Genomic DNA, 25,200 nt, shown 5'->3' with positions numbered 1-25,200 from the left:
GCCGGGAGCGTATCGGGATGCGAATGGATGCTAGTGGGGACGGGGATGGAGATGGGGATAAAGATGGGGATGGGGATGTTCCTCCAGCCCTGCCGTTACCGCCGGAGCTCCCCAGGGCTTTGCCCATCGCCGGCTCCAGCCCCGCTTGCAGAGCCGCCAGCTGCTTGCCTGGCCTCGCCAGCCCGGGCAGGAGGGGCAGGGGGCAGGGGCTCAGCACCGCCTGTGCCAGCAGCCAGGATGGGACACCCGTCGGGGGCTTTCCCCCACGCCGCTCTCTCCCCTCGCTGCCCTCTGGAGCCGAGGGGAAATGGAGGCTGCTTCATGGCTCCCCCCAGCCCCGCTGCCGGTGGTCACGGAGCTGGAGACGAGGCTTTGCATGCGTCATCCCCTCCGCGTCAGGAGCATGCCTGGCACAGGCAGGGCTCCTCCGCGGGCCCGCCGCACGCTCCGCTGCCGAGCAAGGAACAAGGACGTCACTTGGCCTCGGCGGGGGGTGGAGGATGGAGAGCATACTTCCAGGAAGCCCCCAAGCCCCAGTTCCCCGAGGCATATAGACCCAATGCGGGCACATAGCCTCCCCGCTGTCACCCCGCCTGGTGGCCCAGAAGGGACCGGGGAGCGGCTGTCACCCGCAGCTCCTTCCCAGGGTGCAGGATGCACTGGGGGGATACAGGTCTGCAGGGGCGCTGGGAGCCAGGTGTTGGGCGTCCCTCTGGGGCAGGGGGTTTGCACAGCCTGGCTGCCCCGTACGCCCTTGGGGGCAGCAAGCCCAGGGACTTGCCCGTGTGGTGGGGCAGGGTCCTGCACTGCTGGCCGAGCATGGGGGAGTATCAGAACACCCACAGTGGCTGTGTCTCTGCACCAGGCAAGCCACACATTCCCTCTCCTCCTCGCTGCATCCCTGCTCCTTGTCTGCCTGTCACGAGTGGCACCAGTGCCGTGTGGTGCTGGGCTCCACATGTAAGGTGGTGGCAGGCTCCATGGTCCCAGGAGCTCTTCACTCCCCTGACTCCTCTTGGCCCTATGGCCATGGTGAGGGATGTCCCATACCTGGGCCAGGGCAGGACCCCAACCTGAGCAGGTGGATCCATGTCTAGCACACGGGAAGAAGACCTCACCTAGCTGCCTTGTGGGGCAGGGCTGAAACTGGGTGCTGGTCTCAGCCAGCTCTTCTCTCCACCCTGGGCTGGGTAGGCACAGAGCATGCTCCTGGGGCTCCTCCACCCCAAATGCAAATGAAATCTCAGGTAGGAGGATCACCTCTGCTCTCCGTCTGTCACCGTTGTGCAGACCCTGGCCCCACAGCGTCCCCGAGCTGCTCCTGCCCCCTTTTCACCCCCTGGTTGGGGGTGACACTGCATCACCCAGTGCTTGCTCCCTGATGGGCTGTGGGTGGGTGCTGTGTGCCCGAGGTGGGTCCAGTCTGTGGGGAGCCCTGATCCCGTAGGGACCGGTTGTGGGGCAGAGGGGAGGGGTCTCGTTGCTCTGGGCAACAGAGCCCAGCCCAGGCCTGCTGGGTGCAGTCACCATATTTGGTGGGGAGCCGATGGCGCCAGTCCCTGGGGAAGCCACAAGAGTACCCGATAATGGCACTCAATTGCATTTTCATTTTTTAATGGGGGAATTATCCGCCGATGGTGCAGTTAATCACTCATCTATCTTTCCCTGGCCTGGAAGACGGGCTGCCAGCCAGAACCAGCACAGTCAGCCGAGGAGGGGAGGTGAAGCCTGGCTCAGCCTGAATACAAATGTGTCTCGTGCAGCCGCTGCCCTCTGGCCAGCACTGCATGCAGGCAGGAGGCTGGTGGGAGCCCCCAAATTCTGCCCATGTGCAGGGGCTGCTGCTACAGTGGCAGCAGCTTTGGGACATGTAAAATGAGTCTGCTGCCCTTCCAAGGGCAACTAACTGCTGGCCATGCTTGGCTGTCTGTTCCTGGTGGCTGGCTGTCCCTGGGGTCTAGCTGTCCATGACCTGCTTGAGAACTGTGGGGGGCAGGAGGGTCTGGCAGAACAAAGGGCTTTAAGACAGCAGGATGTCCAGCCCTAGGCTCCACGCTGGGGAGATAGGGCATGGGATGTCAGTGTCCTGGGGAGACCCTGTCACCCAGACTGGCTGGGAAGGATGCTTAGTCCTGGCAGCCCAACCCTGCCTGTCTGCACTCCACATTCCCGCTCCTGCCTGCCTTGGAGATCACCCCATCCCTCTGCTTTCCTGGGAGATGATGCTGGTGCACAGCCTGGCAGACAGGCTGCCTTTAGCCCATCCCTCCCTTGGCAAGTAGGTGCCCAGCCCTGGGCTGCGGCGCAGAGGGCAGCCAAGTTGGCAGGGAGCTCTTGGCATCTCCAAACCATGCTCAGGTCCCACCTGCCTGCCCAGACAGCGTGGGCGAGCACAACCCCTACACTTCCAGCCCTGCACTGATGGGCCAGTTCCGTGCTGCATGTGCCAGGCAGCCTCTCTTGCAACTGGCACAGTTTCCTCTGGGGATGGGGGACAGTGACTGGGACAGTGCCCATGGCAGTGCCTGGGCCAGTGCTTGAAAGACATTTTGCTGGCCCAGTCTCCACACTGGCTGGGTGGCTTTGAAGGGGCATTTGGCAGCAGCCCAGGCAAAGACCTTGCTGCAGGTGATGCTGGCTACAGGCAGCGGTTCTGGGGCACCTGTGCTGCCCAGGGCTGTCACTCCTGGGCATGGGCTGAGGTGCAAGGATGGGGTGCACAGTGCCATCACCAGGGGGACTCTGTGTGTGTGTGCGTGCGCGCACAGGTGTATGTGAGTGTGTGTGCATGGCTGGGCATGCGCTACACGTGCCCACCTACACCCATCCATCTCTGCGTGCGTGTGGGGGTGTGTGCCTGTGGGTACCCTGCGGGTGTGCAGCGAGTGTGCGTGTGTGTGGGGCCGGGTGTGCCCTGCCAGTGGGAGGGTGTGAGCAGCACCACGTGCGCTGTGCCGGACTGTGTGTGAGCAGCTGTGGGTGTGAGCAGTGCTGCGTGTGTCAGGGTGGGGTGTGTGCGTGCGGGTGCACCATGCCAGCAGTGTGCGTGTGTGTGTGTGTGAGCAGGTGCGTATCGCCCTGCCATGGGTAACACTCTCTTCTCTTTTCCTTTGCAGAAGACAGGCCACTCGCGGCGCTTCGGGCGCTTCACGCATGGTGCGTTGAGTTACCAGGACCCGACTCCCCCCGCCACCCCAAGTGTGCCAGGATGGGGTCCTCCACCATGCTGCATGGGGCAGCGAGCAGAGGCTAGGCAGGGCTGGGCTGCATCTTGCCAATCCCAAAATAGGGTCCTGGTCAGCCAGGGACTCATAGTGTTCCCCACAAGGCTGGTCTGCTCCTGGCCCTGCAGCTCTGCTTCCTTAGGGGCTGCTAGGCTGTTGTGGCCAGGATGGGGAGCCTGATGCAATGGCAGTGGCAGTGCATGGGGCAGCTGGCGGTGTGCCGGGCTGCAGAGGGGTGGCTTGGAATGGAGGAAGCAGCGTGGCTCCCCCTTATGCCTTGACAGTGCAGGGGAGGGGAGCAGTTGTAGGGTGGGGGACATGTTCCTTACTTCAGATGTCTGTTGTGGCAGCTTGCGAGAGCTTGGGCAGTGGCAAGGAGGAAACTCAGTCTCTCCCAGGCAGCATCGCACTGGCTTTCCTGGAATGGGACATTAGGATAACACTGATCTGGCCTTGCCACATCCTGCCCATGGGGAGGTTCTTACTGATGCCCTGCCCTGAGCATCTTGGCTTTTAACCGCAGCTGTGCCCCACAGCACAGCTGTATTGTGCAGCACTTGCACTGGTGGGGCACAGGGGATGCACATGTACATGCCAGAGGGAGGCTTCTTGCACATGGACACGCGTCTCCGTGTACTCCAACACCCTCAGAGCACCCATCTGGGGCACATATTGGGAGTTCCAGTCCCAGGCTGCGGTGTCCTGAGAAGCATAGCGATGTATGGATACTGCAGTTGTGAGGCCAGCAGCTCCAGGGACAGGAGGTGGCTGTCCTGCTGGGCAGGATGTGGCTGTGGCGTGGGGAGGGGATGGTGCTGTGCACTGTACAGGTGGGAGGTCGTGTGCGAAGAGGGTCTCTGTGCAGTGCTGGAGCGGCGCGCAGTGAATATGGTGCAGACTGGAGACATGGTGGGGAAATGCTGGGGACGAGAGCCCTCCCTGCTGCCCCCCGCGTCTCTGCAGGCCGGGCCGATAACCGGGTGTTGATGTCTCTCTCTCTCTTGCTGCCCCTATGGAAGCGAAGTTTTCCGCTCCTGCAGGAAACAAAGCTACGGTAGGAAGACCCCTTCCTGATGCCAGCTCTGTACCCATAGTGGGCCCTGTGCCCCAGCCTGCCACCATGCCCCATCACCACCATTATCCCCCTGCTCTGCCTTTTCATCCCCATGCCGCCTCTGCCAGCTGCATTCCCATCATTGACACTGTCTCCCTTTCTCCCATCATCTAACAGTGCTCCTGCCTGCTTTGCCTTGCTGCACTTTTCCACTCTCAGTCCTGCCTTTCCCTGGCAGCTTGTCCCTGCAGGTCACAATCATGGCCCCTGCCCTGGAGCTGCCTGGGCACTGCTCTTCTGCTTCTGGAGCCAGTGGGTCTGCAAGGGGCAGTGCCAGTGTGGTCTGCTGTCTCCGTGTTCCCTCACCACCTGCTTTCCCTTTCCATCCCAGACTCGGAGACAGGCGAGGATGAATCCAGCGACCCCCAGGTGACACAGCGCAGCGATCTCCAGGATGAGACGGCCTTCAGCACCCCCACGGGTGAGCAGGGATGCCTGGCTGGCACAGAGACCCAGCACTGGCTGCTGAACATGACTCCTTGCAAAGCCTCTGCTGGCCCAGCTTTGAGGGTCTCCATGGAGGGGGAGCTGTGATCCACCCATGCAAAGGGGAGAGGGCTTGAGGCAGTAGGGTGCTGCTCAGGACATGTTGGGACACCCCATGGTGGCTCAGCCCTCTTCAAGCAGGGTACTGGGCTTGTCTCCACATGCACCTGGTGTCGGCTCATCCCTCTCCTTTCAGGTGGGTCTGACACCCTCGTGGACGCCTCCATGAACACAACGCCAACCTCGGTGCTGGCCCTGTCACAGGCAGAGGAGCGCTCCAGCTGGTCCGGCAGCCAGCAGACCGTGGTGGAGAAGGAGACAGATGCCAGCCTCCCCTCACGGGGACCCTACCTCCGCCCCGCTGCCTGGCCGCAGCCACAGGGAACCCCAAGGCAAGCAAACACACCGGCCCCACGTGGCGCCGAGGTCCGGCACCTGGGCGTGGAGCCACTAGTGCGGGCATCACGGGCTAATCTGGTGGGCACAAGCTGGGGGTCGGAGGATAGCCTTTCAGTGGCCAGCGACCCCTACGGCAGCGCCTTCAGCCTGTACCGAGGACGGGCGCTCTCACTCCACGTGTAAGTAGCTGGGGAAGCACATGGAGGGGACATCATGCTGGGGCCATCTCCTTCAAATCCCTGCAGCCATCTCCTCCCCTCTGCCTGGGCTTTCTTTACCTTTACCATCCTGGATGAGGAGTGGGGACTCTGAGCAATAGGCAGCCTGTTTCTAGTGAGGAGGTGGGAGCAACCGAGGCTAGGGGTGATGTAGGGTGGAGTCCCTTTCTGCTGTGACCAGGTTGAGGCTGGGGGTGCCCTCTGCGCCACTGCGTGAGCCACAGTATCCCACCCACAGACTGTGCCATGGGTGTTTCCCATCCAACCGAGACATGGCACTCTGTGCAGCCTAGGGTGTCGGGAACTGGAGGTGCATGGCAGTCTGGGACACCTACTGGCAAGTCTCTATCACCAAGAGCCTCCACCACATAGGGGTGGCAGTAGGGGCCAGGGACATGCTGCTTCCGCAGGTCCTGCTGACATGCTCAGAGCCCCTGTCCCTCCCTGCCACCTTTGGTTCCCATCCCCGCAGGCCTGCTCCTTCAACTTCCATCCCGCCCTTTTTTTTGTTCAAGGCTGCTTGTTCCACCAGAACCTCATCTCCACCTTATGATTTCTGCTCTGCATTTGCTGAGGCCCTCTGTGGGCAGTGGGGTGGGAGGATGGGCCCACAGCAGCATGTGCACAGGCAGGGCTTGTAGCCTTGGGGACCCCCTCTGGCTTGGAAAAGTTGGCCTGTGCTGCCCTGCCTCGGCACACCAAGACACTCCAGCAAACTGGGGCACCTCCCCAGCCCTGGGTCCTGTCTGCATGGTGGCCCTGAGGAGGGCATTCACTGGGTATTCCAGCATCACCCTGCTGCCCCACGTGAGTATTCCTGGGCAAGGGGACATGGCTGTGTTCCAGCAGCCCAGGACTCTCACATAACTCAGCCAGCTCCCAGTGGCCTTGGGATGACCGGATGCCCTCACCAGGGCTCCTTGAGGCTCCCATGTTCCATAGCTGCTCTGACTGTCTGCCCCCCTTGCCATGTCCCATTGGGTACTGTGGTGCAGGCTGGGAGCTGGGATGCAGCCAGGTGTGAGGGTGGGCTCTGAACCATGCTCCTCTGTCTCTGCCCTTGCAGCAGCATCCCCCAGGGGGGCTACCGGAGAGATGACCTCCACAGAGGCCCCGTCTCTCCGAAGCCTGGGGCAGAGCCCCCGAGATCCCCCGCTGCCCTGCCACTGACTGCCAAGCCACCCATCGTCCGCTCACCATCTCCCCGTGCTGGCACGTGCCTGCCACCGCCCACTGGTGCAGCATCCCAGCCTGCTGCCCGTGGCCCTGGCGTCCCCTCCTTCACACCCGTGACCCCTCGGAAGAAGTCCTCAGTGCCAGTTGAGTACCAGGACGTTGTCCCTGAGGAGTACGAGGAGAAGATCAAGAGGCCCAAGTCCTCTGGGTACTCACAGGGCAGCACACAAGAGTCCCGTCCCCAGACACCAATGAGTGACACATCTGGCCGCATCTCTGTCCGGGCATCCCCCAAGCTGGTGCGTGCTGGCTCCAGGATCTTTGAGAGGCTGCAGTACTTTGAGGAGCGGCAGAGGAGCCTGGAGCAGGCTGACAGCCCCTTCCCCCCACACTCCAGCCTGCCCTTGCGCAAGACACGCTCATTTGACCAGCCTGGCTCTGGCTTGCGCCGTGCCAGCACGCCGGGTGGCTCGCGGGAGGACCTGCGGGAAGGCAGCCACTGGGAGCCAGGCAGCACGGCAGCGTGCCGGCGTTTGGCCTTCCGGCAGAAAGCTGCATCCTTTGACGAGCGGGGCAAGTTCGCCAACCGTGTCTATGCCATCGAGCACAAGTTTGCAGAGGAGCTGACCCGCATCAAACGGACGGTCTCCAAGCAGCAGCTGCGGCGCTCCCAGGAGCTGTGCAAAGCCGGGTTGCCCCCGGCACCCTCACCCCCAGCAGCCAGCGAGCCCCCTGGCCCCCGTACCCCTCGCACCCCCTCCACTCAGGGCGCCAGCGGACGCAAGGCACTGCCACCAAAGACCTGCCCACCAGCAGAGAGCACGCACGTCATCCAGCACCTGGCACTTTCCAGCGTGGTGCTGGTGGGACCCGACGGGGAGCCAGAGACAGGGGGACAGCGGGGGAGGAGAGCCCCAGCAGTGGGTGGTGGGGTGGCTGGACAGCCCAGCTCAGCAGAGGATGCGGCTGCCAGGAAGGGTCTGCAGCAAGAAGGCACTGGGGAAGTGAAGAAGAAGGAGCAGTGGCCATTAGCACAAGCCACCCCGCAGGGAAGGATGTCCCTTTCGCAGGCAGGTCCCACTGAAGGCAGCCCATGCCCAGATGGAGGCCCCACCAGTGGAGCCCGTGGCCCCAGGGCAGTGAGCGAAGCTCTGGCTGCCCGACTGGCTGTGCCCCATGGACTGTATCGGCGGCCGGAGACACCCACGGAGGTGCGATTCCTGCCCTGGGCGAAACCAGGGATGGAGCAGGAGGCTCGTCTGGAGAGGAGCCTGGCAGGACAGCATGGTGTGGGCAGGGACGTGGAGAGAAGGCAGATGAAAGTGTCAGAGAAGAAAGAGAGTGGCCGGATGGCTCAAGAAGGCAGGAGCACACGGAGCAAGGGGAAGGGACGCCGAGCCAGGCCCACCTCTCCAGAGCTAGGTAGGGGCACAGCTTTCTGTCCTCCTGCAGGCACAGAGCTGGCCTGACCAGCCCCTGAGTGGGATGGAGGACCTCCAGCCTGCCCCTGGGAGGCATGGGAAGTCTAGGCTGTGCCAGAGAGCACAAGGGTGGAGTGGAGGGACGTGACTGGAAGCTGGGATAGTTGGCACGAACCAATGCCATAAGATAGACCAGCCTGGCTACCGTTTTTTCTGGGCTTTGAGGTCATGATGCTTGCTGTCTTCTCCATACCTCTTGCCTGGCACAGCAAAGATGCAGGGTGCTGACTTCTAGCCCTGTACTGGTTCAGCACCCTGGGGCACAGGGCACCCATTGCAGCTTGTGCCATTTAGACTGTGCTTGGTGCTCCAGGGAGGGCATGAAGTCCAAGCGTCCCCAGGGGATGCTGTGGTGGCATGGCTGGGGGAAAGATGTCCTGCCCATCCTAGCATGCAACAGTGACACCAGACTGTACCTGGGCTGGGAGCTTCTAGGCTCTGCTCTGGCCAGAGCAGTGCCAGGTCCACATGCCTGATGCTCCTGGCATGGCCCCAAGACCTTTGCTCATGTGCTGGGTCCATGAGAGGGAAGGAACTGGGAGGTGGGTGCTGATATGATGGATTACAGCAGCCAGCATCCCATGCGGGGTTGGGGGAAGCTCAGAGTGGGGGCAGCAGCTGCCCCTCCTTTCACATCCCACTGTCACCTCATATGTCCTATGGGGATGTAAAATAGGCTGTACACTTCCTGCCCTATTGTCCCTTGCCCTGTCCTGCTTCTTGCTCTGTGCTGAGGTGGCCCCTGATGTGGCCTTTTCCTCCACTGCATGGCCTGGGTACTTGCTAATGCCCCAGCGAGGGTGTGGAGCACGTGGTGGCAGGGATGGGCAGAGGGTTGTGAGGCCCCTGCTCTGCCTGCATGCAGCCCAGCGTGGCACAGGACCCACTTGCTCCACCCCACTGACAGCCGCGGGGCTCATCTCTCCCTGTGCAGAGTCCTCAGACGACTCCTACGTCTCAGCGGGTGAAGACCCCCTGGAAGCCCCCATCTTTGAGATCCCCATCCAGGACATGGCAGTGGTCGTGGGGGCAGAGGTGCTGCTCAAGTGCATTGTCACGGCCAACCCCCAGCCAGAAGGTGAGTGACCCTGGGGCTGGGGGTCAGGGGTGCGAGTGTGGCAGAGGGGCTTTCTGCATGTCCTTGTCCCACCAGCGCTGTGTGAGTGGGACACCCAAACCTGAGCTGGGTGTCTCAGGGGAGGTGATGTGCCCACCCTGGGAGCACCCCTTCTGCCCTACCTCCCCCCAGACAGGAGAGAAGTGCTTGGGCACTGCCTGCCAGTATGCAGAGGGCAGGATGCCTGCTGTCTGCCTGTGCTGGGCTGGGCTGTTGGGAAAGTGGGAGAAGGGCTGCTGAGCCCTGCGCGGGCAAGGACGGGTGACGCAACCTGATCCAGTGGGTGGCAGCCCTTCCCATGGTGGGGGAGGAGGTGTTGGAACTAGATGATCAACAGGATGCCTTCCAACCCAAACCATTCTATGATTCAATGATACTCTGGGCTGCTGTCGGGACAGCTCAGGTGTCTTCCTGGGGGCAGAAGCTCAGGGCTGATGGACTCCGGGCACGCCGTAGCTAGGACGTGGGCAGCTGGGCATCCAAAGCCGGTAGCAGTCGCCAAAGCCGGTCAGATGCGAAGCCGCCTTGATTCCCTCTTTCAGCCTCCGCTGGAGGGCAGGCGGATGCCAGGAAGCAGAAAGGGACCAGCCCCAGTCTCTCTGTCAGGGGCTGTGGGATCCTGGGGCTGCTACCTATGGCAAATGGGTCCTCAGGCCAGGCAGGGGAGCGCCTGGTCTCTCCGGGACCCTGCGCAGACCCCCGGGGGAGCTCGAGCTGTCCTGCCCACTCGTGACCCCCGCCTCTGCCGGCAGTGTCCTGGAGGAAGGACGGGGTTCCGCTGCGAAGCAGCACCACGCGCCCCATCAAGGCGGAGGGCGAGCGCCACACGCTGCTGGTGCGGAGCGCCCGGGTGGCCGACGCTGGGCTGTACACTGTCACCGCGACCAACGAGGTGGGGGCCACCTGCTGCAGTGCCATCCTCAGCGTGCGGCCCGGTGAGTGCCGCGGCCGGCGGAGGGAGGGAGGAAGGGAAGGAGGGCGGCAGGCAAGCGTGGAGCAAGGTCTGGCGCCGCGGCAGGCTGGCTGCCAGCTCGGCCGCTGCTGTCACTGGGAAGAAACTGGCTTCCTTACCCTACAAGGCTCTGTCTGAACCAAAGCAGCTGACGTGCTCCCGGCAGCCATGGAAGGATACTGCCGTGGGGGGAGCAGGGTCAGGCTGTGAGCATCCCCCGGCGCCCAGCAAGCAGCCCAGTGTCCGGCCTCCCCCTCACCTGCCCTGTGTCCCGCTAGCCGAGGGGGTAGTCCAGCCTGCCCTACAATCTCCAAACTATGTGGGTGCTCCTACCTCCAGCATGTGAACCATGGGGATGCCCCAGCCTGCTCCCCAGCCCACAATTTTTGGGGATATCTCTACCTTCCACTCTGATAGACGTGAGGAGACCACCGCCCCACAAGATATTAGCTATGGGGATACCCTGCCTACCAAGCTGTTAGCCAGGGGGTACCCCACCTGCCGCCCATGCCACTGGCTGTGGAGATATTCATCCCGCTGCAGCCCCAAAGCCTCCCCGTCCTGAGAGTGTCTCTGGGCAGCAGGTATAGGCTCAGAGCTGCCCCGAGGGCTGGAAGCACCCAAACCCGCCCTGCTCCGTGGTGCGGCGGCTCTGCACACCCAGGGGCAGCCGCGGCCGAGCAGGACCGGGCGGGCACAGCCGTGGGGGGCCGCGAAGGGCCGCGGCAGACCCCGGCCCGCCGCGGGCCCTCCCCCGCGCTGCTGGCCCAGCCCCGGGGGCCGGCCAGCGCTGGGGCGGGGAGGGCTCAGCGGGCCGGCGGCGCTGCGGGCTGGAGGTATCCGGCCCCGGCAGTGGCACTGGCACCGGCGGCGGGTTAGCAGTGTGGCGCGGATCGGCTCGCGGGTCTGGCGGGACCCCAGTGAGTGCGGGCTGCTTCGCAAGGGGGTGCGGGGATGCGGACGGGGGGGAGCCGGAGTTGGACTTCCCAAATTTCCGCTCGGGGGCTGCTCGCGGGCGTGGCGGAGGCGCGGGTGGCACAGCACCGGGCAGGTCGCCCGCCTCCCCCAGCGCGGGGAGATGGGGGGCTGAGGACGCTCCAGCGGCCAGGCCAATGGGGCCGGCACCCCCATGGCCGCGGCTGGGCTCTGACAGCCCCTCGAGCCGCTCGCTCCTCGCCGCTCCCCACCCTCCACCCCGGCCCCTGAACGTATCTCGCACTCCGCGAGTCCCCCATCCCGGCCCCCATGGAGCGGACCGGCGGGCGGGCTGCGGGGGGAGCGCAGCTGCCAATGTCACCTTCAGCCGTGCCGGCCCGGGCAGGGACAGCCATCCCGGGAATCCAGGCGGCTTAAGGATGGAAGCGCGGGCTGCTGCGTAAGAGCCACTTGAGCCCTGCTGTCGCCTTGCGGAATATCGCGTCCCCTTATCGTCCCGCGGAGTGCTGCTCACCCCCTCCCCCGGCGCGGCCCCGCACCCTTTCGCTGCCGGCCGCAGCCGAGCCGGGATGTGCCGCGGAGTGGGTGTCCGCTCTCGTGGTGCAGGGTAGTGGGGAGGGGTGCCCTGACACGCCTGCCGAGCTCCGGCTGCTGCCAGCTCCTTATCCAGCCTCTCCTGTGCTAGCCCCCGTCGTGGAGCGGCATGGAAACTTGCCCCCCACCCTCGGCCAGGCCAGCCCCATTACATCGGATGAGGAGTACCTGAGCCCCCTGGAAGAGTTCCCCGAGTCCGGAACCCCACAGCACCAACCGGCCATGAAGCTGCAGCCAAGAGCTGAGCATGGGGCTGCCCACAGCTCCCCAGAGACCACCTACAAGGCTGCACCCTCCTTTGAGGTGAGACAACAACTCCCCCAGGACCTGGCAGAGGGGGAGCAGTGCCCTGTGACTGCAGTGCTGTGGTCCTCGGTGCCAGGAGCTACTGGGTCAGGTCTTCCTACCCCTTGATCTGATCTGGGATGCTCACAGCACCTGGGCAGGCTCCACCCCACCAGCTCCCCTGGTACTCCTGTTATGAGGAGGGACACACAAACCTCGGTGCAGTGGTGGGGGTGCATGGCCCTGTGTGCAGGGCTGTCTGACCCCTGTTTCCCCAGGTATCCCTGTCAGACCAGTCAGTGCTAGAGGGACAGGATGTCAGCATGAGTGTCCGTGTCCACGGGGAGCCCAAGCCAATCATTTACTGGTGAGTCCTGCTGCTCTCTGGGGTCACAGGTGGGCAGGGAAGGAGTGGACAGGCACAGTGACTTTTGGGGATGATTATCTCAGAGCTTGGAGCTCTCATCTTGAGCAGAGTTGGGCGTGGAGAGGGGCTTTTGGGGACAGCTGGGTGTGCACGGCCAGGCGTGACCATGCTGCTCTCCCGAGCAGGCTGAGGAACCGGCAGCCAGTGAAGTATGGCCGCCGGCACCATGCGGAGGAGGCAGAGGGAGTGCGGGGGCTCTTCACACTGCACATCCTGGCAGCAGAGCATACCGACACCGGCTTCTACACCTGCAAGGCTGTCAACGAGTATGGCACCAAGCAGTGCGAGGCCAAGCTGGAGGTCAGAGGTAAAATTCCCTAAGCGTGTCCCCCACTGACCCAAGGGACCAGCTGACTCCAGTGCCCTGCATGAACTGTGTGCGGAAGGGGCCACTGCAATGTCCTGTTGGTGGTGCTACATAAGTAGCCAGTCTGGCCTGTGGCAGCACAGGCGGGAACAGGAAAGTGGAGCTGCGTGCCTGTAGCAGAAGGCAGGCTGCCCTGCTGCCCCATCCAAATGTGCAGCTGCAAGGCTCCCTGTCCCACTGCCCTGCTGTACCAGATCCCCCGCTGATCTGACCCAGACTTTGCTGCTCCCCACAGCCCAGCTTCACCCTACATCCCCCCACTGCTGGAGCTGGGTGCTGCCCCTGGCTGTGCAGGGAGTGCTTTTACCCTTGGTGGCTCTGTAGGGGACATGTACCCCTGCCCTGCAGTTCACTCCCTCCCTGCCCCAGGCTGCCTGCAAGCTGTGTGCCAGGCACAGGGCAGCTTGCAGGGGTCCCTTCCTGCCTGTTTCCGGCAATGTCCCATATGCATGGGACTTGGCTGTCCAGCCCCCTTTTCTTGCTATCTCTCCCCAGCCCTCCTAGGACCCCAAAGTATGTGTGCAATTTTGAGAGGGAGATGGGGGTCAGGACTGATAGCCAGACTGGTGTCCCCAAGACCAGGGAAGGAGCCTCTGGGGATGAGTGATGCTGCCTCCCTCCTCTTGCCCTTTGCTGTGTGTGCCCTGCTACCCCCAGCCCTCCCTGCTGATGGCTGCCTGAGCCCCTCTGGGCTGTGCCCATTCCACCCTGGCCTTGGCTGCATTGCTTGTACTCTGCCAGGATTATGCTCCCAGCCTATAGCAAAGCACGGTGGCACAGGGGTGGGAGCAGAAACTGTCCCCATGTCCCATGGCTGGCAGGAGCTGGGCTTCAGGGGAGATGGCCCAAGCCCTGGCCCCTCTCAGGGGGTCAGCAGATGGCTCTGTGACTTGTTGCCCACATGCACCCCTTGTGCCGGCGCTGGCATGTGTGTGCGTGCCGGTCCCGTCGCTGCTGCACTAACCCTTCTGCTTGCTGACTGCCGTTTTTGTCTGTACGCAGGGGGAGTACGATAAGGGGGTGCATCTCTCAGAGCCGCAGCTGCGGGGCTCTTAGTTGGACACCTCTTAGGCAGTGGACCTCACCTTGTGTTATTACCTCCTTCTCCATCCGCCACCTCGTCCTGGACGCACCGCGGGGACACGCGGGCCCTCGACTGTGGGCAGGGGCTCACTGGATGGCCGGGGCAGGCGTAACTGAGGCGGGGCGGGGGGAGCAGCAGGGGAGCGGCAGGCACCCCCTCAGCCGGGCCAGGGTGCCCGTATGATGCTGTCTTGTCTCTTGCTCCATCCGTTTGTCCCTGTCTGCGTGTCCTGCTGCCTCTCTCTTGGTGCCCAGCGAAGGGGAGTGGGGAGCTGAGCCCATGGTCGCTGCCGTGCTGGCCAGGGCTGTAGGGAAGGGGCTACAGTGCAGTGGCAGCTCTGTGACGGTCACCTTAGAGCATGGGAGACAGGAGACCCCAGGGACCCCACAAGGGAGCACCCTGCCTGAGCTGCAGGGAGGGGGGGGGAAGCATCAGCCCCTTTGGCTTCACAGCTGCCACGCAGGTGCCAGCTTGGCCACCAAGAGATGTCTCATGTAGCCCCAGGGCTTGGGTCTGCCTGGAGCATCCCATCGCTCCGGGTCTCTTCTCCCCAGGGAGTGGGCTTGGCAGGGGGGCGGGCTGCGAGGCCGTGACCCTTTTCTTTTGTAGCTCTAATAAAATCTGTTTGGTAAAGCGCTGTGTGGTGTGTTCCTGGCATGGACACCTCCCCTCACCCCCAATCCCCTCCCCAGCTCAGCTCTGCTTTCCACATCTCGCCTCCCCTCCCACCCTTCCCTGCTGCACTTTCTGCCCGCTGCACCAGACCCTCTCCCTGCATGAGCCCCTGCCCTGCACGTACCCCCAGTCCATCCCTGCCACTTCTCATGGTTGCTTTTCAGTTGCTGAGATGCATCTCTCTCTCTTTCTTTCTCTCTCTCCCCTCTCCCCGGGCAGCTCGCCCCGAGTGCCAGTCCCTGGCCATCGTGGTTCCCCTGCAGGACTTGGTGGTCGGGGCGGGGGAGATGGCGGTCTTTGAGTGCTTGGTGGCCGGCCCACCAGACATGGATGTGGACTGGCTGTCCCGGGGCCGGCTGCTCCAGCCTGCCCTGCTCAAATGCAAGATGCATTTTGACGGGCGCAAGTGCAAGCTGCTTCTCACCTCCGTGCACGAGGACGACAGTGGAATCTACACCTGCAAGCTCAGCACTGCCAAAGGTAAGTGGTGGGCATGCAGATCCCCAGAGAGGGTCTCACTTAGGGCTTGGCCCTAGGGGGTGGATAGACCCCCTTGCCCCCAGCTCAGGGCTCTGGTTCCCTGGGATGTAGCTGTGAGTGCTGGAGGTGGGGGATAAGGGAATAAGGAAACCTGGTGTGCATCAGTCCTCAGGCTCCAGTACTCTGAGCCCTGCAGCCCTGTCCCACTCCACTCAGCTCCTCTTCTGGCATGCACACAGCTCCCTGAAATGTGGGAAGATGCATTTGCACCATGGCTGCACTAGGTGGATGCAGGCCTGGAGTCCAGCTGTCCCTGTCCCTTGGTTCCAGAGTCTCTGGCTTCAGTGCCAAGCTCCAGTATTGACCTGTCTCTGCTAGGTTGGGAGATAGTGGGGAAATGGGCAGGGAGTCAAGGCTGCCCACCCTCTCCCACCAAGCCATCACAAGTGGCAGCTCAGGAAGAGCAGCATGGTCCTCTGTCCCATGGCTCCAACACCCCTTGCACCTGTGCATGCTGCCAGAGCCTCTGTCTCCCATAGAGCCCACTCTCCAGCTCACCTGGACAGCTGGACTGTGGGGAGTGCAGGGGGCAGCAGCATTCCCTGTACCCTCTGGCTCGGCCTGTGCACCCCTCCATGAAGGAGGCTGTGTATACTTCTGAGGTTTTTAGAGCAGCAACAGTTTTGGGCTCAGGGAAGTGAGGCTGGGCCTGAGCATGGTGTTGCCCATTCCTGCCCAGGGTGGGTGACGATACCATCACTGCAAAGTGGTCCTTGTTGCAAACTCCCTCACCTGGAGCATCCAGCCTGAACCTGTCCCCATGCTGCCCCTGGGTACTGCATGTGGTGGCACTTCCTGCTTAAGTGTCACTTCCCTGTCCCCCAGAGGTGAGGCCAGCTGTGATCTCCTGCCCTCACCTTGTTGCTGGCACCTGTAGTGCTGTGCAGGGAGGAAAGAGGCCCCTGCCACCAGCAGAGCCCCAGCCCTGGGCATGGGGACCTTGCACAAAGTTTTACACCTCTGCCCTGCACCGGGACAGAGTCTGGCACTCCGCACACCTGGGCTCAGCCCCCACCAGGCACGGGGCTGGGGGGGGGGGCCATGCTGGCTGCTGGGTTGCAGCCATGTGGTCGCAGTCTGCCTCCTACCCTGCACAGGCACCTGCTGCAGGGGCTCACCTCTGCCCGCTCTCCTCGCAGATGAGCTGACCTGCAGTGCCCGGCTGACAGTGCAGCCCTCTGTGCAGCCACTCTTCACCCGCAAGCTGGAGAACGTGGACGTGGTGGAAGGGAGGACAGCTCGTTTTGACTGCATGATCAGTGGGACTCCCCCCCCGACGATCACTTGGACCCACTTTGGTAACCCCCAAACCCAGAGAGCTTGCCAAGGGCCCCGCAAGAAGACATCTCTTTTGGGGCTGCTCCTAAAGGCTGGCACCTGGCTGGGGCTGGACAGGGTGCTGATGCTGATTCTGGTGTGTGTCTCTGTGCAGGCCTGCCAGTGCAGGAGGGGGAGAACGTGCGGATACAGCAGGATGGAGGGCTGCACTCACTGGTCATTGTGCATGTGGGCAGCGAAGATGAGGGGCAGTACAGGGCGACTGCCAGAAACATCCATGGCCATGTGGAGTGCTCTGCCGAGCTCTATGTGGAGGAGCCACGGCCATCTGCTGCCTCCCAGATGTAAGAGTTGGGCGGTCTCCAGAATCTGCTTCCCCCTGCTTGCTCTCCTTTGGGATTTGGGATAAATAGGCTTATGCAAAGCCTGGGGTCGGGGCTGGGCTGTGGGCAGCATGCTTCTGTCATGAGCATGTGAGGGCTTTTGCAGCTCCAAGCTGGAGAAGATGCCATCCATCCCGGAGGAGCCAGAACAGGTGGAGACAGAGACAGAGTGCTTCACCATGCCTGATTTCCTGAAGCCACTGCACAACCTGGATGTGGTGGAGTCGAAGGAGGCTGTGCTAGAGTGCCAGGTGGCCGGGATGCCCTACCCCTCCATCACCTGGTACCACAATGGCTCCCGCATTGACAGCACCGATGACCGCAAGATGATGCAGTGTAGGACTCCCCACTGCCCTCTTCGCCCACTGGGGTTCCTCCACCTGGGGTGGAAGAAGGGGGAACACCCTGGGAGAAGGCATCAACCCCCAGACATTTATGGCCCATGAGGCAGGGAGGGGAGCTCTGTGTCGCTTAGCTGGTAAGGTCTTACCTGTGTCCTCCTGTTCCCCACCAGATAAGGACATCCATCGCCTGGTGTTCACAGCTGTCAGCCATGCACATGCTGGTGTCTATAAAAGCGTCATCGCCAACAAAGTGGGGAAGGCCACGTGCTATGCACACCTCTATGTCACTGGTAAGCAGGAGCGGGTACCACTGGGCATGTGCAGCAACTTTATGCCACCCTGCCAGGCTGTGCCCTGGTGCTGTCGTGAGATCTTAGGGGCTTATGATCACAGGGTGGTTCAGGTTGGAGGGGACTGTGGGGCCAGCAGTACAGTTCTCATCTTGTGAGGTCAGGACCCATCCCTGGACCCTCAGGTCCCACATGAGGCTTGCTGGCAGCACCAATTCCACAAGGGCTGCCAGGCTGACCCCCAACCAGGGAACCAGGGAGAATTATTGGCCTCATCCATCCCCTCAGCCAGCATCTCCCAGGGTGTAAGGTAGATGCCCTGAGGAGTGGGGGCAGTGGCCATACTCACATCCCTGTCCACTTCCCCATGCAGATGTGGTGCCAACCCCCCCAGATGGGCCCCCCACCGTGGCCTCAGTGACTGGTAGAGTCATCACTCTGACCTGGAACAAACCCAAGTGGCTGGACACTGCCATAGGTGAGGGGGCAGGGGGTGAGTAATGCCATGATGGAGCCTATGGGCTAGCCCAATACTGGGGCCTCTGCACTGACTCTCTTCCCCTGCAGACCCCAACTCAGTGACCTACATAGTGCAAATGCAAGTGCTGGGCACAATGCAGTGGGTGGTGCTGGTGACCGGCGTGCAGGAGACCACCTACACAGTGCATGGGCTGACCAAGGGTGCCCAGTACCTCTTCCGTGTCATCACCGCCACCCCCAAGACCAACAGCAAACCATCCCCGCCTGTGGGGCCTGTGCAGCTCCTGGACCGGGGTGAGAAGGGCAGTTGGGAGGGGTTGGGTAGTTCTGGTGGAGGTCTCTGTCCCTTGTCAGGTGGTAAGCTGCCCAGGGCCGGGCGGCATGGGGTCTGGCAGGGTGGTGACAATGCATGTGACAGGTCCCTACCTGGAAGAGGCACCGGTCATCCTGGACAAGCCCGACGTTGTGTATGTAGTGGAGGGCCAGCCAGCCTCTGTTACCATCACCATCAACCATGTGGAGGCCACTGCCACCTGGAAGAGGTAGGAGATGGCCCAGCATCACTCCACGGGATGCATAAAGAGGGGCTTCCCTACCAGCTTCCTATGCAGCCCACAGTGTATGTGTGTGTGTGGCTCCTTCCCTGGGGCTGGGCAGGGGGTGCACACAACGGTGATGTTCAGGGCTGTGCAGAGCTGGGGAGTGGGGGGGGATGAGATGCTGCCTGTGGGGTTTTAAGGGGAAGAGCCATTCAGAAGGAAGAACTAACAATGGGGTGTGAGCAGTTTGTGGGGGTGCAGGGTGGGAACTGGGGCTGTCTGTGGGTCAGGAGGTGGTCATGGGGCTCTGGAGTGGGATCAGTGGGGTAGTGGGTCTGGGGCTGCCTGTGGAGCTGTGATGTGGCAGCTGGTGTGCCCACAGGGGTGGGCAGGTGCTGGGAGAGCTGGAAGGCACATGCGAAGTGACAATGCCGGATGATGACCAGCACTGCCTGCGGCTGATGCATGTGGGCCGAGGGGCTGCAGGGCTGCTGACCTGCGAGGTGAGCAACCGTCACGGCACTGCCCGCTGCACCCTCTGCCTCCACCTTGCAGGTAGGTGCCCCCACACTGAGGGACTGTGTCCCTCCACCCTACAGTGCATCACCCTACAGTACTCCAAGCCCATATACCATGGGCGGGGACATTGCCCTGCAGGGTGGCACCGGTCTATGGTGCCACATGCCCATATGCCATCAGAGCACTGCCCCATAGCATGACACTGGTCCTCAGTGCTCCACACTCATATGGGGATGCTGCTCTATAGCGTGGTGATGACCCATGGGGTTGAGAGACCATGAACCATGCACTGATACTGCTGCTTAATGTCCCATACCCATCTGACCTGGGCAGAAGTGTCCCATGTACCCCATGACCATGTGTATGGAGAGGCAGTGCCCCATGGTGTCCCTCAGCCATATGCCACGGATAGCACTGCTGCAGGGTGTCCCATCCCTGTATATAGTTGGGAGGCACTGCCCCCAGTGCCAAAAGCCATAGAGGACCCCTCCAGAATGTTCCACAGAGTTGTGATTGGCGGCTCTGCCCCACAGTACCCCACATCCACATGTAATGGAAGATGCAGTACCACAGTGCCCCATGCCTGTGTGCTGGTAGTGGCACTGCCTCACAGTGCCCCACAGCAATGGGGAACTGCCCCATGGTGCTGCAGGCACATGCCTGTGGTGGCCTGCCTGGTAACGTCCCGCTCCCATGTGCATTGGGGTGGCACAGCCCCATGTTACTCCATGCACCTACACCATGAGCTGACACTTCCTTGCAGTGCCCCACAGCCATACACCCCCTGCCAGTGGTAGGGGAGTGACACTGTCCCGTGGTGCCCCATGCCCTGTCTCTTGGCAGAGGCACCACGCTTTGAGACCATCATGGAGGACATTGATGTCCAAGAAGGGGAGACACCGCGCTTCGCTGTGGTGGTGGAGGGAAAACCGCTGCCGGACATCATGTGGTACAAGGTGGGCCGGGAGCTCCCAACCACTTCCTGACCCACAGACCCACTGGACCCCCATGCTGCCTCACCTGGGATGCTGCACTGGGACTTCAGGGTTGTGTTCAACCCTGGTGATGCGGGGTGTGCCCCATCCCTAACTGTGGGGAAAGGGTGGTGGGAGCTGGTCAGGGATGGGACAGGATGCCCCCAACACTCCTGCCACCCTCAGGATGGGGAGCTGCTGGAGGAAAGCAGCCACCTGAGCTTCGTATATGAGGACAACGAGTGTTCGCTGGTGGTGCTGGGTGCTGCCGAACCTGACAGTGGTGTCTACACCTGCACGGCCAAGAACCTGGCTGGGGAGGTCTCCTGCAAGGCAGAGCTGGTGGTGCAGGCAGGTACGACTGACTGGCCCCCCAGCCCTTGGGGATAGAGCCTGGGTGCCTGGCTTGCCTCATGCCAGCGCCTTTCCTTCCCCCAGTCCAGCCCAGTACTGATGCTGCCATGGAGGAGGATGCACTGCACAAGGCACAACGCCTGACTGACTACTACGATGTCCACGAGGAGATTGGAAGGTACGTGTCTGCTGGCATGAGGGGGCACCCCAGAAACCACAGGGACAGGGTTGCTGAAGCCAGGCTGCACCCTGGGGCTCCAACATGGGGAACTGAGCTCCATAGTACCCCACATCCTGGTGTGCTGGGGCTGCTCTCAGGTGTCAATGGATACTCCAGTGCCAGCTTAGAGTGGGGAGCTGAGGTAGCCAGAAAAAAGCCAAGCTTGAGGTCTCTCCATGGATGGTCATGGAGAGCTGTGGGCAGCTCCCTGCAGAGTGAGTGCCCACACCAGCTGCTCAGGGAAGGGGGGGTGTCTCTTGCTTGCCCACCTTCTTATCCTCCCTTGCCCCTACTGCTGCATTGCAGGGGGGCTTTCTCCTATCTGCGGAGGGTGACAGAGAAGAGCAGCCGGCTGGACTTTGCTGCCAAGTTCATCCCTGGGAGGACCAAGGCCAAGCAGTCAGCGCGGCGGGAGCTGCACATTCTCTCGCAGCTGGACCACGAGCGCATCGTCTTCTTCCATGATGCCTTTGAGAAGAAGAATGCAGTCATAATAGTCATGGAGCTGTATCCTCCAGGCACTGCCCCAGGAGTGCGCTGCACAGGGGATGAGAGGTGGCTTTTGGGGGAATGGGTGGGCAGAATGGGTGCAGAGGAACTGGATGCAGGGCACAATTGAGCATGGAATTTCTGTGCTCCTTGACTGGGACCCAGTTGTGCTGAGGAAGAGCTGCTGGACAGGATGGTGAGGAAGCCCTCGGTCTGTGAGTCAGAGGTGAGTAAATGCTGTGGGGGCAAAGTGATGGAGAAGGGAGGGATTCTGGGGACACTGGGATCTGTTCCAGCCTAGAGATATGCAATGTTCATTGTATCAGGCTACTAAGGGGGCTACAGCCCACACCCTCCTCTGCGCAGGGCTAGTGTGGGGCTGACCCATGCTCAGAGTGCTCATCCTCCCCAGTCCTTCTCTTGCAGGTTCGGTCCTACATGCGGCAGGTCCTGGAAGGGATCTGCTACCTGCACCAGCACAGCGTCCTGCACCTGGATATTAAAGTGAGTGTAGGCCTTTACAGACCCCTCCTGCCCCGTGCCCTGAGGGAAGGGCTCCTGGTGCACTGTCAGGGGCTTGGTCCTGCTGACAGGGAACATTCCTGTATATAGTTGGGAGGCATTGCCCCCAGTGCCAAGAGCACCAGGGAAAGCCCCTGCATCCTGCCAAGCTCCACTCTGCTCTGCACTGTCCTGTAGCCAGAAAACCTCCTGATGGCAGATTTGAGCAGCGAGCAGGTCCGGATCTGCGACTTCGGCAATGCACAGGAACTGACGCCTGAGGAGCCACAGTACTGCAAGTATGGCACCCCCGAGTTCGTGGGCCCTGAGATCGTCAACCAGACCCCTGTCTCCAGTGTCACTGACATCTGGTAAGGGTGGCCCTGGGGTGGTTGGTAGGCTCCCTGCTATGTCAGCACAGGCTGCACCCCAGAGGGCTCATGATGTGCAATAACTGTTCTCTCCACAGGCCTGTGGGGGTCATCGCATACCTCTGGTAAGTGCCCTGGTGGGCCCTCATAGGAGGGACACCCTTCCCATACCCTCACCAGTTCCAGAGCTGAGGATGTGATCATGCACATGAGTCCTTGTAGACTCAGCCTCCTCCCCAGCTGCTCCTGCCTCTGCTCTCCCCTTGGCACCAGGGCTGGGGTGTGAGGTCCTGTCCTCAGTCTCCTGTACTTCTCATGCTGTTTCCCATGTCCCCACGGCCCAATGACAGTATCTCCTCCTCGGCAGCCTGACGGGGATCTCCCCTTTTGTGGGAGAGAACGACAAGACAACGCTGATGAACATCCGCAACTACAATGTGGCCTTTGAGGAGAGGATGTTCCAGGGGCTCACCCGGGAAGCCAAGGGCTTCGTCATCAAAGTGCTGGTCAATGACAGGCTGTGAGTGCTGCAGGGTCCTCTTTCCCCATCCCCTGCCCTTCCAGCATGAGCCTTGTGCTCGAGGGAAGGTGGGGATCCCTGTGCATCGGGATGCCCAAGGGCAAGCTGGCTGCACAGCCCTGCCTGGGTGCAGTACGGGCAACCAGACCCTCTTGCCCTTACCCCTCTGGCCAAAGCTCCTAAGCCTGGATGGTTCTCACTCAGTGGTGTTGGTTCACAGGAGACCCAATGCAGAGCAGACCCTGGAGCATCCCTGGTTTAAGGTGAGTTTGGGCAGGGACTAGCGCCAAGCGGCCATGGGGTTCCCTGAGCCTGCTGCAGGCTCCATGGGACACCGCTGTCCTCTCACCCCACAGACGCTGGCCAAGGGGAAGGTCATCACCACCGACCACCTCAAGCTCTTCCTCTCCCGTCGGAAATGGCAGGTGAAGGCAGGGGCTGGGGAGCAAGGGAGTGGGCAGGGCTGTGTGCTGGGCAGGATGGGGTGATGTGCACCGGCAGGATCATGCCATGCCATGCCATGCACCTGGGCTTGATCCAGCCCTCTCTGCTGGCTGCAGCGCTCACAGATCAGCTACAAGTGCAACATGGTGCTGCGGCCGATCCCAGAGCTGCTCGAGGACACGTCCAACCACCTCTCCATCGCTGTGCCCCGGCACCTCAAGGAGTCACCAGCACTGTCATCCTCCTCAGACTCAGATGACCTGGATGAGCTGCCCTTCATTCCCATGCCACACCAGGTGGAGTTCTCTGGCTCCCGCATGTCGCTCAATGAGATACCCACGGATGATGAGACCATTGGGCCATCTGAGGGGCTGCAGCCGGAGGGGGAGGTCTCCGCCATGGAGTGGCAGAGCCAGGGCACAGGGAAGCCCGGTGTGTTCCTGGGGAAGCGGCCGAGAGGTGCTGGGCCACGGCGACCATGTGCAGAGGTGGAGGCGCCTGGCTCCTCTGATGAAGAAGCCCCTGAAGCCCAGAAGAGGCCCGAGTACCCTCGCAAAGCCATGAGGAAGGGTTCCAGTCTGGAGTCCCCAGGGAGTGCCCGTCGGGGAGAGCTGAAGAGAGGCGGATCTGCCGACAGCGCCCTGCTGCTCCAACAGTCCCCTGGGACCGAGGAAGGGGCTGGAGTGGTGCGAGATTCCCGCCGCGCCCTGGCCAAGGCAGCCTCCATGGAGCTGCCTCGACGGAAGGTGACCTGGGGGGAGGACGATCATGCCCAGCGCCTAGAGCTGATGCGCCAGCGGCTCCTGCGGGGCAGCTCTGGGGACAGCAAGGTCAGTGGCCTGCGGGGTCCCCTCCTGGAGACCCTGGGGGTTGGCCCTGACAAAAAAGTCCCGCGACCAGGCCGGTTGGAGGCACCAGCAGTGCCAAGGCTGGTGCGGGCAGCCTCCAGTGAGGCCACCTCACCACGCCTCCTCCCCTCTGAGTTCCGGCTGCAGAAGAGCAGCTCTTTCAGCCATGGGGATGCCGAGCCTGTCGTCCGGCACCGACGCTCTGGTGCACCCCTGGAGATCCCAGTGGCCTGCCTAGAGGCCCAGCAGCTCAAGGAGTCCCCCTCACTCTCAGCCCTCTCTGATGCTCGGCCCACAGTGACGTCAGACACTCCAAGCCCACCAACACCCCCTGCAGCAGAGACCACTGTCCCCCAGGCTTCCCCTGCCAAGGCTGGTTCTGGAAGGAGACACATCCCTGAGGAACACAGCCAGCCTGTGGCCAGCATGGCTGCTACCACCACGGGGAAGAAGCCCATGGACAGGGAGCAGGAGAAGTCATCCACAAAGGCTGTTGGACCCAGTGGGGAGGGGGCTGCCAGGACGGGAGCACCCATCCCACCACAGACCCCTGCCCCTGGCCCCCAAACCCACGTAAAGTCTTCCTACGCCAAGATGATGCAAGCCATGGGAGCCACACAAATTGGGGAACCAGCCACCGAGGAGCCCCCACCAACCACCAAGGAGCCCCCAACAACCATCAGGGAGACTCCATCAACCATCAAGGAGACCCCACCAGCCAGCCCTGCAAAGCCGCCTACACCAGCACTGGTATTGAGGAGGGATGTGAAGCCTACCAGCTCCTCCAGCTCCCTGATCATCCAGGACATCGACTCGGAGGAGGTCTTCGAGGCCAAGTTCAAGAGGGGCCGGGAATCATCCCTCACCCGGGGTCTAAAGCTCCTCACCCGTTCCCGCTCTGAGGACCGGCACCTGGCCAGCCCCCCAGTCTCTGATGAGGGCATCTACCGTCCCACACCAGCTGGTGTGCCCCTGGAACTGCGGAGGGACCGGCCTATTGGGCTGGCAGCCAAGTCCAAGTCAGTACAGGACCTGCATGAGGTGGAGAAGGATAGGGGCTTCTTCCGGAGGATGTCCGTTCTCCTCAAGCGGACCCCACCTGCTGAGAGGAAGAAGAGCATGGGGGAGGACGGAGGCAGTGAGACCCCATCCAGTGGGCGCCGCTTCTCTTGGAGCATGGCCATGGCCAGCTCCAAGGAGCGGAGGGACTCAGAGAGCCTCAAGTCAGAGCTGGGGGGTGGTGGGGAGAGTGAGTCACCAGTGGTGGCTGTGCGGAGGAAGATCAGTGCCACAGTGGAGCGGGTCTCCGCGCGGCTGCGCAGCGTGTCAGATGAGCGGCCAGAGGGTGAGGGGCCCCAGGAGCTCCGTCGAACCAGCTCTGAGGGCGAGAGCTTGAGACCAGGGCCTCCTCCAGCACCCGCACCCTCCTCTGAGTCCCTGCGCTCCGAGGGCAGCACGGGCTCCTCTGCCTCCGCCAAAGGTGAGTGATGAGAGGGGATCCTATGGGAGGCTCCTGGTGGTGACCCATGGCCCAGTCACTGTGGGCACAGCAGTCATGTCTGCCATGGCTT

At 62.3% G+C, this 25,200-nt stretch overlaps 1 protein-coding gene across 3 annotated transcripts in view; it reads left to right on the top strand.

Moving 5' to 3' along the window:
• SPEG (SPEG complex locus) overlaps nucleotides 1–25,200 on the top strand; it is a 38,664-nt gene that overhangs the window by 7,954 nt on the left and 5,510 nt on the right. The window contains exons 2-32 of one of the 3 annotated variants that reach the window (XM_017825331.1): nucleotides 3,117–3,156; nucleotides 4,244–4,278; nucleotides 4,670–4,759; nucleotides 5,021–5,402; nucleotides 6,508–8,039; nucleotides 9,033–9,176; nucleotides 9,968–10,150; nucleotides 11,789–12,000; nucleotides 12,261–12,349; nucleotides 12,535–12,716; nucleotides 14,755–15,015; nucleotides 16,215–16,373; nucleotides 16,508–16,697; nucleotides 16,843–17,072; nucleotides 17,251–17,370; nucleotides 17,744–17,848; nucleotides 17,938–18,144; nucleotides 18,269–18,392; nucleotides 18,772–18,944; nucleotides 19,752–19,864; nucleotides 20,069–20,237; nucleotides 20,321–20,414; nucleotides 20,763–20,963; nucleotides 21,111–21,171; nucleotides 21,372–21,449; nucleotides 21,645–21,817; nucleotides 21,916–21,942; nucleotides 22,185–22,337; nucleotides 22,558–22,600; nucleotides 22,694–22,762; nucleotides 22,898–25,109. In XM_017825331.1, coding sequence (XP_017680820.1) covers nucleotides 5,050–5,402; nucleotides 6,508–8,039; nucleotides 9,033–9,176; nucleotides 9,968–10,150; nucleotides 11,789–12,000; nucleotides 12,261–12,349; nucleotides 12,535–12,716; nucleotides 14,755–15,015; nucleotides 16,215–16,373; nucleotides 16,508–16,697; nucleotides 16,843–17,072; nucleotides 17,251–17,370; nucleotides 17,744–17,848; nucleotides 17,938–18,144; nucleotides 18,269–18,392; nucleotides 18,772–18,944; nucleotides 19,752–19,864; nucleotides 20,069–20,237; nucleotides 20,321–20,414; nucleotides 20,763–20,963; nucleotides 21,111–21,171; nucleotides 21,372–21,449; nucleotides 21,645–21,817; nucleotides 21,916–21,942; nucleotides 22,185–22,337; nucleotides 22,558–22,600; nucleotides 22,694–22,762; nucleotides 22,898–25,109 — 7,657 coding nt within the window. In that variant the 5' untranslated portion in view covers nucleotides 3,117–3,156; nucleotides 4,244–4,278; nucleotides 4,670–4,759; nucleotides 5,021–5,049. The remainder of the gene's footprint in view (nucleotides 1–3,116; nucleotides 3,157–4,243; nucleotides 4,279–4,669; nucleotides 4,760–5,020; nucleotides 5,403–6,507; nucleotides 8,040–9,032; nucleotides 9,177–9,967; nucleotides 10,151–11,788; nucleotides 12,001–12,260; nucleotides 12,350–12,534; nucleotides 12,717–14,754; nucleotides 15,016–16,214; nucleotides 16,374–16,507; nucleotides 16,698–16,842; nucleotides 17,073–17,250; nucleotides 17,371–17,743; nucleotides 17,849–17,937; nucleotides 18,145–18,268; nucleotides 18,393–18,771; nucleotides 18,945–19,751; nucleotides 19,865–20,068; nucleotides 20,238–20,320; nucleotides 20,415–20,762; nucleotides 20,964–21,110; nucleotides 21,172–21,371; nucleotides 21,450–21,644; nucleotides 21,818–21,915; nucleotides 21,943–22,184; nucleotides 22,338–22,557; nucleotides 22,601–22,693; nucleotides 22,763–22,897; nucleotides 25,110–25,200) is intronic. The other 2 variants (XM_017825330.1, XM_017825328.1) reach the window with 2 other exon arrangements.

This window comes from Lepidothrix coronata, unplaced genomic scaffold (assembly GCF_001604755.1).
Source record: "Lepidothrix coronata isolate B3197 unplaced genomic scaffold, Lepidothrix_coronata-1.0 Scaffold118, whole genome shotgun sequence".
Classification (NCBI taxonomy): domain Eukaryota; kingdom Metazoa; phylum Chordata; class Aves; order Passeriformes; family Pipridae; genus Lepidothrix; species Lepidothrix coronata.
This window is presented reverse-complemented; position numbering and strand designations above follow the sequence as displayed.